The following is a 17,028-nucleotide window of genomic DNA, read 5'->3' as shown; positions in this document are numbered from 1 at the left end:
TGCGATGCCACACCCTTGCTTGACCCTGTCCGAACTTGGATTGAATCTGTGCTAGATCCATTGGTCAAGATCACTGCTTGAATGTCATCGTGGAGCAGGCTGAGGATGGTGGCAAACTTTTGGGGGCAGCTGAAATGGAGGAGGATGCTCTGTAATCCTTCGTGGTTGACCATGTCGAAGGCTTTTCTGAGGTCATAGAATATACAAGGGTTGGTGCTGTTCCTTGCATTTCTCTTGCAGTTGACACGTGGTGAAGATCATGTCCGTTGTGCCCCTTAGTGGGTGGAATCTGCATTCCGACACTGGGAGGAGCTCTTCAGCCATAGGGCGAAGGTGATTGAGGATTCTTGTGATGACCTTCCCTGTGGCCAACAGCAGGGAAACACCTGTATCGTTACCACAGTCAGACTTGTCACCCTTCTTGAAGATGGTCACTACTGCGGTGTCTCTGAAATCTCCTGGCATGGTCTCCTTCTTCCAGATGAGGCAATGTATTTGCACCAGTAGTGTGTCTTCACCATGCTTTAGTGCTTCGGCGGGGATTGCTTCTACTTCTTATGCCTTATTGCTCTTTAGCTGCCGAATGACCGTTTTTACCTCATGCCAAGTTGGGATTGTGCTGCGATAGTGGTGGGTAGCATGCTGTGGGATAGAGTCGAGAGCACTTGCGTGGAAGGTGGAAGACATAGTCTCTGTTAAGAAGACTTTCGAAGTGCTCCTTCCAGCTGACTTCCTCTCTGCCCTTGATGAGCATGTCTCAGTTCTTGGTCAGCAGTGGAGTGGGGCCATGGATGCTTCAGTCGTAGGTGGTCTTGACTGTGCTAAAGAAACCTCACATGTCATAGTTATCGGCTAATTGTTGGATCTCCTGTGCTTTCTCCACCCTCATCTGTTCTTTAGGTCGCTGGACCACAGTTGCCTGTGGAACTGCTTCCTTACTCTTGAGTTTGGTTGCTGTTTCAGGTTCAGAAATGCCTTGCTCTTGCAGCTTATCAGCTCCTGGATCTCCTGGTCATTCTCATCGAACCAGTCTTGGTGTTTCCTGGTCGACTGACCAAGCCTCTCTTTTCTGGCACTGATTATGGAGGCCTTGAGGGCAGACTAGGTGCTGTAGACACTCTGTGTCGCCAGGTTGACAGTGAGGTACTGGCTGAATAGGGCTCTCTTTTCAAGACCCTTGGTTGCCTGAGTGATTTTTCCTGCGGCATTGTTTCCGTTGCCATCACTGCTTTGGGGCTACATTGATATTGATGACAACGAATTAGGCGCTGGTCCATCCAGTAGGCGTTGGCTTCTGTCATGGCTCGGTGAACGCACGCCCATACGGTCCCTCGGTTGGACAATGACATAGTCGAGTAGGTGCCAGTGCTCGGAGCAAGGGTGTTGACATGAGGCCTTTTACTTGCCTCTGTGATGGAACAAGGCGTTGGCTATGACAAGGCCACGTTCTAGGCATTTTGTCAGGAGCAGGGTACCGTTGGTGTTGGAGTTCCCTACTCCCTCTCTGCCAATTACATCTCCCTAGAGGTCTGTGGCTTTCCCAGCTCTGGCATTGAAGTCGCCAAGGAGGATCAGCTTATCACCCGCTGAGACTCGGGCCTGGATTGTTTGAGGCTGGAGTAAAATTCCTCTTTGGACCAGTCCTTAAGACATAGGAACAGAAATAGGCCATTCAGCCCATCGAGTCTACTCTGCCGTTCAGTGAGATCATGGCTGATCTGATAATCCTCGACTCCATTTCCTGCCTTTTCCCCATAACCCTTGATTCCCTTACTGATTAAAAATCTGTCTATCTCAGCCTTGAATATACTCAACGACCCAGCTTCTACAGCCCTCTGCGGTAAAGAATTCCACGGATTGATTACCCTCAGAAGAAATTCCCCCTCATCTCTGTCTTAAGTGGGTGACCCCTTACTCTGAGATTATGCCCTCTTGTCCTAGGCTCTCCCACAACGGGAAGCAACCTCTCAGCATCTACACTGTCAAGCCCCCTAAAAATCTTATGTTTCAATAAGGTTGCCTGTCATTCTTCTAAACTCCAATGAGTACAGATGCAACCTACTCAAATTCTCTTCATATTAGAAAATCCCTCCATACCCGCACCGCCTTGAACCACTGCAGTCTATCTGGAGTAGGTATACCCAGCTTGCTTTTCGTATCGAATTCCAGGGCTTTGACCCAGCAAAGGCTGTCCCGTCTGCTGAAATAGGCTGAGGGCCTAGGGAGAGGACTATCTCCTGGGATATCCTACCCCACAGGCCCATGGTCCAACTCCTGGGATATCCCTCTCCACAGGACTGCGGTCCATCTCCAGGAATACCCTTATAACCAGGCTTGTGGCCCAACTCCCCACATATCCTTCTCCCCAGGACTGCGGCAAATCTCACCAAGTACCTTTCTCCCCAGGCTCACTGCCTAAGACTCATATTTTTTCAAGTCAGGATGGGGTGCATCATGGATGAGAACTTGAAGGTAGTGGTGTTCCCATGTGTCTGTTGATCTTGTTCTTCTCTCAGAAGGGTCCATGGGTTTGGAAGATGTTGTTGAAGAAGCCTTGGTGAGTCACTGCAGTGCATCATGTTGGAGTGACAAGTGGAGAGTATTCCATCACGCACCTGACTTGTGCCTTGTAGACAGCGGAAAGACTCCAGCGAGTCAAGGAGGTGAATTACTCCATGCAGAATTCGCAGCCTCTAGCTTGCTCTTATAGCCACAGTATTTATGTGGCAGAAAGTGACCCCAGGATGTTGTTGGTTGGGATTCAATGATGGTAGGACAATGGAATGTCAGAGAGAGATGGTTAGATTCTCCCTTGTTGGAGATGATTGCATGGCACTTGTGTGGTGTGAACAATATTTGTCACTTAGCAACCCAAACCTGAATATTGTCCAGGTCTAGCTGCATGTGGTTGTGGCCTGCTTCATTATCTGAGAAGTTGCGAATGGAACTGAACACAGTGAAAATTGCTACTTCTGATCTATGATGGAGGGAAAGTCATCGATGAAGTGGCTGAAGATGGTTTGGCCTAGGGTGCTACCCTGAGGAACCCCTGGGGTTGAGATGATTGGCCTCCAACAACCGCAATCCATGTTCCCTCTAAGTCGCACAGCAACCCAATAGTTCTTGCGCAGGCCGCACACAAGTCAGCCTCATTAAATTACTGCTAGTGCATACCTGTGCAAGAAAAATTCAAAGGGTCGAATACTCGAAGAAATTACAGGGTTCGTTGATCGTAACCATCTTTCTTTTTGCTGGGTTGACTCCAACTAATGGAGAGTTCCCGGCCCCATTTCCACTGACTTCAGTGTTGCTAGGCCTCCTTGATGTCAAGGGCAGTCACTCCCACCACTCCTCTAGCCCTGCTCTAGTCATTATTGTGAGGTTTGATGGGGATCTTATTTGCTATTTGGTTGGTGGAAGTGTTGAGGCTGCACCCAATACTCTCTGCATCCGATATCCACAGGTGCATTTCTAGCTGGAGTTGCAGGATGGCAGCTGGTTACTATGGTTTTTGCTTCACTGCCCCAGCAGTACTGTCTAAAATTATCTGTGTGAACAAGTGTCTTATATGGCCATTTTGTGCTAAATGGAAACTTAATCTGGACGTTTTCTTTGCAATGGTAATTCTTGTAAATCTTCACAGTAAAGCAGCAAGCCTGTCATCGTCAACTGGCATTGCATCTGGGAATGGTAATCCCTTTTGAAAAGTATTTTCTCCCAAACCAAGGTCTCTACATATATGCCTTTCTTGGACTTCCTAACCTCAAAATTTTGGCAGTCCTGATCTGGAATTGCTTGCTGGGTGATGAGTAGCTTCTTACATTACAGCAATGATTACACTTCAAAAGTACTTCATTGGCTCTAAAGTGTCTTGAGATGTAAGCTATCTGTGAACAGCACTACATAAATGCAAGTCTTTCTTATATAAATGCTGATTTTTTTTGCTCCCTCCATGTGGGGAATCTTCTGGCCTCTTGGCATCTATGCACAGTTGTGTGACTGATAATGGGAGTACAGCATGGATCCTAGTAGCTAACTTGTATTTAATTGTTCCCTTGGTGTACATTATGGGGCTCTGTTACATGGCATGCTGGGTTGTACCATATCTAGATGTTAGAGAAGCCATTGAATTGAATGAATACTGGGATTGGAGTCAGTTACATCATTTTTGAACTGGCCGCTGATGTGGTGTTTTATGTGAGATCCACTGATCCAATAGTACATTAATGGTTCTGGTTTAAAAATATTTGGTATTACAACCTCAGCATAGATTTAGTTTATATGTAAGTGTAACATGTTTTTCCTGTTCTGAGTATATCACTTTTTTTGCATTGCTGTGATGTGATGAGCTTTAAATTAGCATTAACACCATAAAAATAGTGTTTGTGATCAAGTTATTTAAGCAAAATTCTGTTATGCTTTCAGTAGGATGTTTTAATTGATCAAAGTAAGGAAAACATCCATCTCTTAAAACTTGCGGAATGAAAATTGAGTTTTTATAGATGACCGTTGAAGTGCTCTGACCTTGTGTACAGGGGTGAGGGACAGGGGGCTCATATACAGGGACAACTTAGCTTTAAAAGTCTTTTACATTGCGATATCTGATTACAAAGGACCCTTGACAGCCAAGTGGAGGAAATGCTATAAGACTGAAAATGCTGCTTTATTTAGAACCTTGGGCAAATGTTTGCATTGGCACCAAGCTGCCTGGTCTATAGATGGGCAGGGATAACAGCTTTTTGCTGATTTGGTTGTAGTATTGGGCAGCATGCCATGATCAGGTCCGTTGCTTAGACTAGGTCATGGATCGTGCAATTCTTGCCCCAGATGCCCTTCAGGTCTCACCAATACCCCTCTTTTCATCCGCAGAAATTCTATTTACCCGCTACAGAAGGCACATAGATGGTCGGCTGACAATCTTTGCACCAGTGGAGAAGAGGATTTTTGAGCTAAACCCCTGCATCTTCTAGGTGTTGTCTGAGCAACTGAACCACCGTAGACTGAATCTACTGCAGTCTTTAGTGACTGTTTAGATTAATTGGGGACAGAAAGGAGACTTATTAAAATTTGAGCTATTTCCTTGTACCCTAAAAAAGAAATCAGGACACTGCTTGGAGATTGAGGATATGTATGAAGAAATTCCTTTTATAATGGTTTTAGATAGTGACACTACTGTAAATTATTCAGATATTGAGACTGCCTGCCCACTTGTAAAGATGTCTCTTTCCACATCTGCATTTGGCAGTGCCATTGAAGCTATCTTGGGTTTGCTTTCAAGGTTGTAGCTGATGATGTTGGGTGGTCCAATTCAGCCTTTCTTCAGCTCCATGGCTTTATTGTAATTCCCATCCATCAGCACAACCTATCCAGGATGTGATGCATATATCCATGCTTGAGGTTTGTGAAGACTGCTTATAGATAGACTGCTTTCGCAGCCATTGAGTAGGTACCTGCCATGTTACATGAACTTGGCTGCTGCTAGGAAGTCTCATTTAGAGAAAGCAAGTCAAATTCCTGTTGCAAAGTTAGTAACCCATTCAAAATGAATGGCCTCTGTGACATTTTCAAACTTGAATACAGAGCAAGTTATTATGTCTCTGGAAAAGTAGTATGACAATCGTGGTATTTAGAAAAAAATGGTTTCCTTTGTCAAGAAATTCTGATTCCATTTTATCCTTTATAAGTTTCAGTAAATGCCAAAGGGATTGGGCTTATTCTGTAGGCTAGATCTCTTTGCATTTTTAACTTTTTTTGGTAAGCTTGACATATAAGTTTATACCACAGAGGGATGACATTCAGACTGCCCTGCCTTTGCCTCTTTGCTCAACCAATCCAGAATTAATCCCACTACTTTTATCTCACTCTGGTTCTGTAACTAACTTTGCTTCAAATATTGCTGTCCTTAAAAGATGCAGTGGCCTGAGCTACTCCCTGTGAAAACATTCTGTGCTCCCAATAACTCTCGACAGAAATAAATTTCTACCCCCCACTCCCTCGCTCTTAATGACAGTTTCAATTTGTCATCCCTCTTTTGGTTTACCCCACCAAAGAAAATTGTCTGTGTTTGTTATCCAATCAAATCTTGCATAATCAAAAAAAATATATATCTCCTCATAGCTTTCGCTGACCCAATGCACTTAATACTAGTATCTCAAATCTATCTTCATTTTTCTTCCCTGATATCTCCTGCTGCCTCAACACTGTAAGTACCTGATATCACATTGTACAAATATATCTTTATCCCTTTGTTCTTGTATTGCATGCTCCTATTTATAAATCCCAAAGTGCTATTGGATCTTTTTTTAAAATGGCTTGAACTACCAATACTTTCAATTTTAGGGAATTTAATGCTTACAGCTCTTTCAGTTCACTCACACCCTTAAGTGTCTTTCCATTGTGTATGCTGCCATTCCTTTGTTTGTTCCCAAAATGAATTACCTCACACCTTCACATTAAATTGAATCTACCAACACTAACTTGTCCAGTTTCTGAAATCTTTTATATGCTTTATTATTTGCCAAACCCTCTGTGTATGTCAGCAAACTATATTCTTGTTCTGACCTTTGGGTAATTTAACCCTTCCCCAACTAATGCGACACCCAATAACCCGAACTTTTTTGCTTCCTGCCCGTTACATAGAGTCTTCTAATCATTTTATGGGGTGTGTGTATCGCTGGCAAGGCCAGCATTTGTTACTCATCCCTAATTCTCTTTGAGAAGGTGTTGGTGAGCTGCTACCTTGAACTGCTGCAGTGTAGGTACACCACAGTGCCATCTTGAACCATTTAGTGTAGGTACATCCACAATGCTGCTAGCAAGGGAGTTCCAGGATTTTGGTCGAGTGATAGTAAAGGAACGGCGATATAGTTCCAAGTCAGGATGGTGTGTATCTTGGAGTGGACTTGGTGGTGGTGTTTGCATGCGTCTGCTTCTGTTCTCCTAGGTTCTAAATATCACAGGTTTGAAAGGTGCTGTCGAAGGAAAGTTGTTACAGCGCATCTTGTAGATAGTACACACTGCTGCCACTTGTGTCAGTGTTGGAGGGATTGAATGTTCTAAAAGTGGTAGGTGCAGTGCTGACCAAGCACTGATCAAGGCTGCTTTTGTCCTGGACTGTGTACAGCTTCTTCAGTGTTGTTGGAGCTGCACTCTTCCAGGCAAGTGGAGAGTATTCCATCACATTCCTGACTTGTGCGTTGTAGGCGGTGGACAGACTTTTGGGAGTCAGGGGGTGAATTACTTGCTGCAGAATTCCCAGCTTTTGACCTGCCCTTGCAGCCACAGAATTTATATGGCTGGTCCAATCCAGTTTCTGGTCTGTGGTGACCTCAGGATGTTGATGCTGAGGTATTTGGCAATGGTAATGCCGTTGAATGTCAAGAGGAGATAATCATTGTCTAGCGTTTGTGTGGCGTGAATGTTACTACTTTACAGCTCAAGCCTAAATGTTGCCCAGGCCTTGCTACATATGGATACAGATTGCTTAAGTATCTGAGGAGTTGTGAATGGTACTGTACACTCTGCCATCATGAATGAACATGCCCACTTTTGACCTCCTAATGGAGGGAAGGTTATTGATGAAGCTGCTGAGATGGCTGGGCCTATGACAGTACCCTGAAAAAATCCTGCACTGTTGTTCTGGTGCCTCCAACAACCTCAACCATCATTCTGTGCTAAGTTTGACTGCAACGAGTGGAAGGTTCTCCTGATTCCCATTGACTTCAGTTTTACTAAGGTGCCATGATGGCACTCTCGGTCAAATGTTGCCTGGATATCAAAGGCAGTCATTCTCACCTCTCCACTACTCTTTTGTCCACATTTGGGCCAAGGCTGTAATGAGGTCAGGATCTGAGTGGCACTGACAGAACCCAAATTGAGCATCGGTGTGCAAATCATTGCTGCTTGATAGCACTATTAATGACACCTTCTGTCATCTTGCTGATGATCAAGAGTAGAATGATGGAGCGGTAATTAGCCAAATGGAATTGTCCTGCTTTTTGTAACTAGGGCATACCTGGGCAATTTTCCACATTCCCAGGTAGATGTCAGTGTTGTAGCTATGCTGGAACAGCTTTGCTAGAGGCATGGCTAGTTCTGGAGCGCAAGGCTTCAGTACTACTGCCAGATGCTGTCAGGGCCTATAGCTTTTGCTGTATCCAGTGACAGCTGTTTTTTGATATCATGTGGTGTGAATCGAATTGAAGACTGGCATTATTGATGCTGGGGACCTCAGGAGGAGGCTGAGATGGATCATCCATTTGACACATCTGGCTGAAGATGGTTGCAAATGCTTCAGCCTTGTCATTTACACTGATGTGTTGGGCTCTCCCATCATTGAGGATGGGGATATTTGTGGAACTCTCTCCTCCGGTAAATTTAATTGTCCATCACCATTCATGGCTGGATGTGGCAGGATTGCAGAGCTTTGATGTGATCCATTGGATATGTTTGCTCTGTCTGTTGCATGCTGCTATACTGTTTGGCATGCATAGTCCTGTGTTGTACTTTAGTTTAGCACCTCATTTTTAGGTATGCCTGGTGCTGCTCCTGGCATGCTTTCCTGTGCCCCTCATTGAGCCTGAGTTAATCAGGCCCATATGGTTACGTATTGTGGTTGAATACAATTGTGTTGCTGATGGACACCACAGTACCTCATAAATGCCCAGTTTTGGGCTGGTGGATCTGTTTGTTTAGCACAGTGGTGGTGCTGCATGAGATGATGGACAGTATCCTCATTGTAAACATGGGACTTCATCTCCACAAGGGCTTTGCGATGGTCAGTCCTACGAATGCTGTCATGGACAAAATGCTTCTATGGCAAGTAGATGGGTGATGGTGAGGGCAATTAAGTTTTTCCCTCTTCTATTCTACACTGCATTGTTTATGGAATACACCTGAATATTGAAGTATTTTATCAAATGCCATTTGAAAATACAAATATACCAAACCTGCTGCATTTCCTTCATCCAAACAGTTTCAAAAAATGTAAAATTGTGAAACAGGTTTTTCCTTTACTAGCTGTTTCTGATTATCTTTTGTATTTGCAAATTTTCAGGTGTTTTGTTTGATTTGTATTTTATATTCAGTCACTGGACTGAACTGAGGCTGTTTCACCAATCCTGTGGCTGCTTCTTGGGCATCCTTGAAAAAGATATCCATAGGTTAATTTTGTGAGGCAGTTGCATGCAGTAACTCATGCTCTCGCTAAATATTTTGATTTGGCAGACCTGCAAGATGATTAATCTGGCAAATTTATCTGAATGACTGGAGTCTTTATCCGTCCTCCTTTCTACTCAGTCTCCCATGGTATACATAGGATGTGGCCTGTAGAAAAAAGGATTGCCTACTTGCCTTGTAGGGTTGTATGTACCCTTCTGAGAAGTTTCCCACATACATTATGCTATCTGCAATCAAAGCTTTTGCAGAAGTATTTGTCAGGAAATTTATAGGGATGAAATGAACTGATGCCTCAGGATAGGTAGACCCTTTTAAATTGCTCGGAGTAGAAATTGGTCATATGGAGGATTCTTCTGTGGTTGTAATGTGCTAAAGCATTCTCAAGGGATGTTGTCCCCTTTATGATTTTTTTTCCTCTGTGGTGGGTGGCTGATTTCCTTAATTGAATTAGGGGGAGGGTTTGGTGTTCTGTTGGGGGCATGTCACCATTTGTCTATCAAGACCACTTGAGGTGTTGTTGTGTCCAAGGTGTTGGTGCTGTGGTCATGTACTCTGCTGGCAAAGACAATTAAGAGTTGAAGCCTGAAGTCCTGATTTTATATTAAAGAAATTAACTTAACTTTTTTTAGTCTTTTTAACCAGAAGTGCAGTGCTCCATTGCTTTAGCTATAAAAGGCAGCATGTATTGGAACAGGATGGGACTGCAGGATGCAGACATAGCTCCAGCCTGAGCCCAGTTAGCTCATTTGGACCCTTGCCAGGGAGATAATTTGGCCACTGCTTCAACTCTGATCACTTTCCATGAATCCTTGCTAATAAGTGTGTGCTAGGGACAGGGTCGATGTTCCCCTACAGTTGAATAGCTTACCAGAACATACTGGTGCTCACGTGTGAAGAACAGCCAGATGGATGGTTATAAGAGAGAGAGTGTCCAAAACTTCTGGAGCGAGACATGCATTAGTCAAGACAGGAGGAGAAAAAAATAAGGCAGGAAAACGCTGCTGATCTCATTTGTCCTAATATCTCCATATGTGACTTTCAGATTTTATTTGATACTACTAAATTTTCTCACCAATGTTATGATGTGTGCCAGGCAGACTAAGTCCACAAGGGGAACATGGTTGAGCAGATATGTGCTCTGAATTCAGAAGTAATGAGCCCACAAAGACCTATAGAGATTTTAAAAATTAAATTAAAATATTTATTAACCAAATAAAATATTTCAAGCACATACATAAGACTGCAATTACTACTATAACACTCCTAAAATTCCTAATTACCTGACTCCCAGCTACACACCCCCTTTAAAACAACAGTCCAAAATAGATTTTGGATTCAACCAAAACTACCAAGTTAACACAGTACCCACTTGATAGTGGAATTCCAAATGGTTTTCCCCAACTTCAGTTACTGGACATAACAGATATATGCACAAATGGCTGGAGGATTCTTGAAGGCTGTTTCACACACTCCTGTTAGATCTTACATGGCCCTCTCTTTCATGTTGCCGATATTGTCAGTAAGCTTTGGGAAAAATAAACACACTCCTTAGCCCTGCTTCTCTGGCTAGTTGTAAACAGACTAACATCCCTTTGAAATCTAAACAATCCACTTATCTAAAAATGCAAAGTCCCTCCACACCTTACATGCTAAACCAGCATCCATGTTTACTCATTAGCATTTCAAACAAATTTCTACACCTAGCTTTTGATGAATTCAAGGTTGCAGTTTATTTGACTCCAAATGTAATTAAGTCATGTAGACAGAACCAACTGTACATACACCCATAAACCTATTTCACAATAAACCAGAAAAATATTGAGAATTATTATACTTTCATAACACCAGTGCTACTTTGTCTCAACAGGAGTTGGTGTCTGGGGGAGAGAGAAACAAGGTCTCAGCACTTATGTCAGAAATGATGGTAGACAGGAGCAATCATTCTGCAAGGGATAATTCAAAACTATATATATAATATATATATAAAAAGACAAGACGGTATAAATAAGTGTCTGTTAGATGTATTTTGTTGCTAAGCATCCTTGTATTTTAAGTCAATTTACTTACAATAAAATACACATTGCATGGTTTTCCATGTTTTGCTGAGGGTGGGGTGTGTAGGGAGAGAGGCAGGAGTAGGCGATGTGCTTTCAGATACTAATGGACAGAAGTGTGCCATCTTGAATTGCATAGCCTCATTCCCCATACAGTCAGGGAAAAGTAGAGTTCGTGGTCTACCACAAGTAGAGTTGGCGGGTTGGATTCCCGTTCACACGTTCCTCATTTGTTCTTGTGATCATCGGTGCTTTTTGATGACATGGTGGATGTAGACAGAAGAAATGTGTTTCGGGGAAGTTTTCATTTATGGGTTACGTAGCTTGGAGGTTGTGCCTGTTTCTGCTATAGTTCAGTAGACTTCATTTGACAGAGATTGGATTTAGGATGGCCATTTACTGTTCTGAACAATGATCATGATCTGGGAAATCGGGTTAGTTGATGGAAGGTCTAATCTGCCCACTGTATATCCCTGTTTTGTTTACTTTTTAATTAAAAGAAAAGATCGTACTAGTTTACATGTTGGTGCAGTTATTTAAGAAATGTTTCCTTGACATTTACAGAAACCTACATTAATGGCAGGTTAGTTTAGAGAACTAAGGAGGGTATTCCGGAGAATTTCTTTAGAGTTGAATGCAAGAGGATAGATTATCTTCTCTGAGTGAGTCACACTTCTTGTGATGCCTGAAGAGGTGACCTTTTGTATCAATATTTTCTTTCTGTAGCCCTGTGCTCTGGAGTTGATGAGGAGGATCTAGTATAGAGAATAGGAGCCAGGCTGGTGATTCTTTGCCAGTGGTAAAGGAACACGTATTAGTATTTTTGACATCACATTAGATGTTCCTTTTTTTAGTCAGTTTTTAAAATTCACCAGTTGGCACAAGCATTTTCTACTGAGTACTCTGTCTGATCTGTGCAGAAAACCAAATAATGTGCTGTACAATTCAATATGAAGAACTTGGTTATGGGTATTGAATGTTAAAGGATCTGTTCTCTCTTTGGTTGTCTTTTAGTTACACTTGTGCCATCCACACATTCATTTCAATAGCGAATGGTTTTCTGGCTGCTCTATGCACATGGAGGATAACTGAAACCTCAAAAGTAAATTATAAAGCAGTAATTCAATTGAGAAGTTCAGGTTACCTCAGAAAATTACAAGTGTCCTTAAGTCATCTTTTTTACTGCTGTGATGCAGTCTGGCACTTTATTTTCAAAATAATGCTACATGGGATATGACAGTAAATTTATGATGGTGTGAACTTGTGACAAAAGATTTTAAGTTTTTAAAGACTGAGTAACTATTGAATTACTCGATCCTCATTTTGGTCATTAATATTCCTACATTAATTTAAAAATTAGTCACCAGATGAGGTTCTTAATGCCCATTAATCTGGGATGTTCTGTATTTGCTTTGAGCAGGGTATTCCCGGCCAATTCCAACCCATTTTCCTTTCTCCCCACCTCCAAAACAATCCTGTGACATAACGTCACTGGACGAGTAATCCAGAGGCCCAAGCTACTGCCCTGGGGACATGGGTTCAAATCCCACCATGGCAGCTGGTAGAATTTAAATTCAATCAATAAATCTGAGGTATAAAGCTAGTCTTAGTAATGGTAACCATGAAACTAGCATTGTCCTTTAGGGAAGGAAGTCTGCCATCCTTACCTGGTCTGGCCTATATGTGACTGCAGACTCTCAGCAATGTTGTTGACTCTTAACTGCCCTCTGAAATGGCCTAGCAAGCCACTTGGTTCAAGGGCAATTCGGGATGGGCAACCAATATAGGCCTCAGCAACACCGATATCCCATAAAAGGAATAAACAAATAAAAATTCCCCAGAAGCCACTGCTATTATTTTTGGTCTGGTAATCACACTACTTAGAAGTTGCTGACCTCTGTGAAATAAAGTAAACTTTGATTTTTATTTTAACAGTAGGTCAGGTGAAAATTCCCCTTTTGTATCTACTCCACCAAGTGCTCATGCACATATGCAGCCCCCAGATAGCCTCTAATGTAAAATGCATGTAGCTCTAAATTTAAAAAAACACTATTGGACTTTCCTTGCTGCCAATGTTTCTGTTCAACACTGTTGCTAAAAGAAATGTTTAGAGAAGTGCTTTACTGTTTGCGTGGAACAGCTTTCACTTTTCATTCAGAGAATTCTTACCATGGTTAAAGATGGTCAATTTCTAGTCTATGGTGTTGGTGAGAGGTGCGTGCAGTATCGTGGTAAATATAGCATGAGTGAAATTTTCAAGTGTTAATGTTAGAGAAACTTAGGTGTACTCGTGCAAGGAATATGTGGTAAGTTAGCTTGCAAGTACATCGAGCAATTAGGAAGGCAAATGGCATGTTGGCCTTTATTACAAAGGGATTAGAGTACAATAAAGGAGTCTTGCTACAATTCTAGAGGGTTTTGATAAGATCACACATTAAATAGTATGCACAGTTATGGCCCCCATATCCAAGAACGGTTTTACTTGCCTCAAAGGCGGTACAGCGAAGGTTGGTTCCTGGGATCCAAGGGTTGCCCTATAATGAGAGGCTAAGTATATTGAGCCTATACTCAGTGGAGCTTAGAAGATTGAGAGGTGATCTCATTGAAACGTTCAAGATTTTTAAGGGGTGTGGTAGGGTAGACACTAAGAGTTTGTCTCCCATGGGTGGGAAATCTAGAACACGGGCACAGTCTCAAGATAAGGTGTTAATAATTTAGGATTGAGATGAGAAATTTCTTCGCTCAGAGGGTTGTCATTGGAATTCTCTACCCCAGGACATTGTGAATGTTCCATCGTTGAATATATTTAAGGCTGAGTTAGACATTTTCGGTATGTCAGGAAATCAAGGCAAATGAGGAATGTACGTAAAGTTGGAGTTGAGGTAGAAGATCATTCGTGATTGTTTTGAATGGTGGAGCAGTTTTGAGGGGTCATGTGGTCTAATTTTGTTCCTATTTCTTATATTTTTATGTGCTTAAGTTGCCTGGCATTAATTTTCTTTTAATTTTGAGAGCATGCACGAAGATATGACAATGGCATTAAAATCTGTGCACTTAAAAGAGAGACCTTTTTAAAAGGAACTTGTTTTGAAAGTTTCTGTATTCATATGTGATTTTCATTGTACCTGTTTGACCATGCATGGCTAATTATACTTCTGGATGGTTTGAATTAAACAAGGACATAATCAACCCATCGCAATATTTGCCAGTCTAATATTAAAAAGTGACACAAAATCTTCTTAACAGTTGTAGAAATCACAATTGGCTGACCTTGTAAAATATAATTGCATTGATTTAATCATTGTGTTGCAGGAAAAATGCTGCTTAAATTATTATGGCTATGTGATTTCAGTTTGAATTCATCTCAAATTTCTCTCAGCAGCATCACCTGTGGTAATAGGGCTGTCATCACAAAAACTTCATACTAGCTTGTAGCTCAAGGTACTATCCAGACACAACCTCAATTTGGAAAGACAAATTTATAATTGCTGTGCTCTGTGTTGTAGTTCCAATGGGCCTCTAGGAAAATTTGACAAATCCGTCCTTACAGTTTACTGAAACTTTACTACTGACAACTCTGTCTATTACAACTCTTCTTTCATTCTTCTGCTTTCAGATTGACCGCTGAGGGAAGCAGGAAATGACGGAATACAAATTGGTAGTGGTAGGAGCTGGTGGTGTGGGAAAGAGTGCCTTAACTATCCAGTTGATTCAGAATCACTTTGTGGATGAATACGATCCAACAATTGAGGTAAGAGGGCTCAGTCCTGCAAGAATGTGTTATATGGGGGCAATGCTTAAAGTAATTCAGGCAGGTTGTAAATGATGCTGTTATTTGCTTTAGTCAAAATAATCCTAGTTTTTCATTTCTTTCTATTACTGATACCAAAAACATCCACTCCGTCAGCTGTGAAAACTTAATGTTCAATTTCTTTATCACCACCTTGCTTTTGCATTCAGTCTCTTTATTGATAACCTAACATCCTATTTTCTTGTTTTAGGTCCAGCCCTAGCTCCATGATAGCACTCTTGTCTCTGTCCAAAGGTTTAAGTCCGACTCCAGAGACTTCAGCGCAAAAATCTAGGCTGTTGCTTACACAGTACTGAGGTAGTGCTGCACTTTCAATGGTGCTGACTTTCAGTTGAGACGCTAAGTTCTCCCTCTTGGAAGGATATAAAATATCCCATGGCACTGTTTTGAAGACAGCATCTCAGCCATTATAATGCTTGTACTGGGAGTGCCAGCCTAAATTTGTGTCCTGAAGTCTGATTTGAATTCAGCCTTCTGACTCAGGTGAACAGTCTAACCATCGAATCACAGTGGACACCTTTGCTACTATGGGTATTAACCCTCATATAAACATACCCCATTCACTGTGTTCCCCTGTCTGTATGTTTGATAATTTATTTGAAGAATTTGATAAAATTAGTAAAGTATAGCCTGTCTTTTGCAAATTCATTGTCCCTGATTAATCCAGGCACTTTCCTGTTACTGACTTGAGGCTGATTAGTCTGTCATTTCCTGATTCTTCACTTTGCGCTTTCTGAATAGACATGTGACATTCACCATCTCTGTGTTGGCTTAAAACTTATAAAAAGTCTAACTTTTCCCAGTTCTGATAAAAGATCATTGACCTGAAACATTAATTCTGTTTCTGTCTCCACAAGTGCTGCCTGACCTGAGTAGTCACAGCGTTTCCTGTTTTTATTAACGAATATAAGTCTGCCACTTTTTCTGTATAGTTAGTATGAGCTAGACCCTCTTTCATCTGGCCATTTCCCTCCAATATTATTTTTCACTTGACTGATTGTACAACCAGTCATGATATTGTTGGTGCCTAAATGTTCTCTTGCCTTCCAGTAGTTTACTTGGCCCATTTTATGGTCTAGTACTGTATATTTCCTTAAGATAAAAGCAAAATACTGTGCCTGCTGGAAATCTGAAATTAAAATAGAAAATGCTGGAAAAACTCAGCAGGTCTGGCAGCATCTGTGGAGAGAGAAACAGAGTTAATGTTTTGAATCCATACAACTCTTTTTTTCAGAGTGAAAATAGAAATGTGATGGATATTATGCTGTTTGAGAGGGGCTGGAGCAGACGGATCAAAATAGAAGGCCAGAGATAGGTGGGAGCTAAGGAGAGATTGACAATGGTGTCATGGACACCAGACAAAGGAAATGTTAATGGTAGTGTTAAAGGACAAAAGATGTGCTGATAATGGCGTAAAAGTAAGATAGCAGAATGTGTTAATAGCAGAACAAGGATCGGTGCCCTGTGAAAGCACGACATAGGAACACGTGATGGATGGCCCTGTGGGAGTAGTTGGGGAAAAAGGATACAAAAATAAATAAATAAAAATAAAAAATGGATTAAAAATGTGGTAAAGACGGAGGAGAGAATTCAAGGTCTGAAGATGTTGAACTGCATATTTCCTTGTTAGACATGTAAGAAATATTTTCGAAAAGAGTCCACAATGCTTCCAGTTAGAATAAGTCAAATTTCCATGAAATGCCACAAAAAGAGCATTCCAGCAGCTACGCTAGAACAGTTAGCTTCAATTCTGCAAAATACTACTGGGGAAGTTCACTCACTGTTCTCTTGTTGGTGGACTCTCCCCAGTAAAAGCAGTAGTTTACCGTCTCTATCATTCTGTCCTTCCAGCATGCTTCCATATTCAGTTGTCTTGCTAACTACTCTATCACACAAATTCAGGAATGAAGCACTGGAATCTAAGGCAGTGTTAGATATGTATAAATTTTGGTTCTCAAATTATACAGTTAAATTTTTATAGTCAAT

At 41.7% G+C, this 17,028-nt stretch overlaps 1 protein-coding gene across 4 annotated transcripts in view; it reads left to right on the top strand.

Annotated features, from left to right (window-relative positions):
- The window catches only part of nras (NRAS proto-oncogene, GTPase), a 55,784-nt gene that overhangs the window by 8,053 nt on the left and 30,703 nt on the right, over positions 1 to 17,028 (top strand). For 2 of the 4 annotated variants that reach the window (XM_041194962.1, XM_041194961.1), the window contains exon 2: positions 14,848 to 14,982. In XM_041194962.1, the coding sequence (XP_041050896.1) occupies positions 14,872 to 14,982 (111 nt within the window). In that variant the 5' untranslated portion in view covers positions 14,848 to 14,871. Of the gene's footprint in view, positions 1 to 5,109; positions 5,129 to 11,156; positions 11,176 to 14,847; positions 14,983 to 17,028 lie in introns of those variants that run through there. The other 2 variants (XM_041194963.1, XM_041194964.1) reach the window with 2 other exon arrangements.

The sequence above is a fragment of the Carcharodon carcharias genome, chromosome 9 (assembly GCF_017639515.1).
Source record: "Carcharodon carcharias isolate sCarCar2 chromosome 9, sCarCar2.pri, whole genome shotgun sequence".
Classification (NCBI taxonomy): Eukaryota; Metazoa; Chordata; class Chondrichthyes; order Lamniformes; family Lamnidae; genus Carcharodon; species Carcharodon carcharias.
The sequence above is the reverse complement of the archived record's forward strand: the minus strand, read 5'-3'. Positions and strand labels throughout refer to the sequence as shown.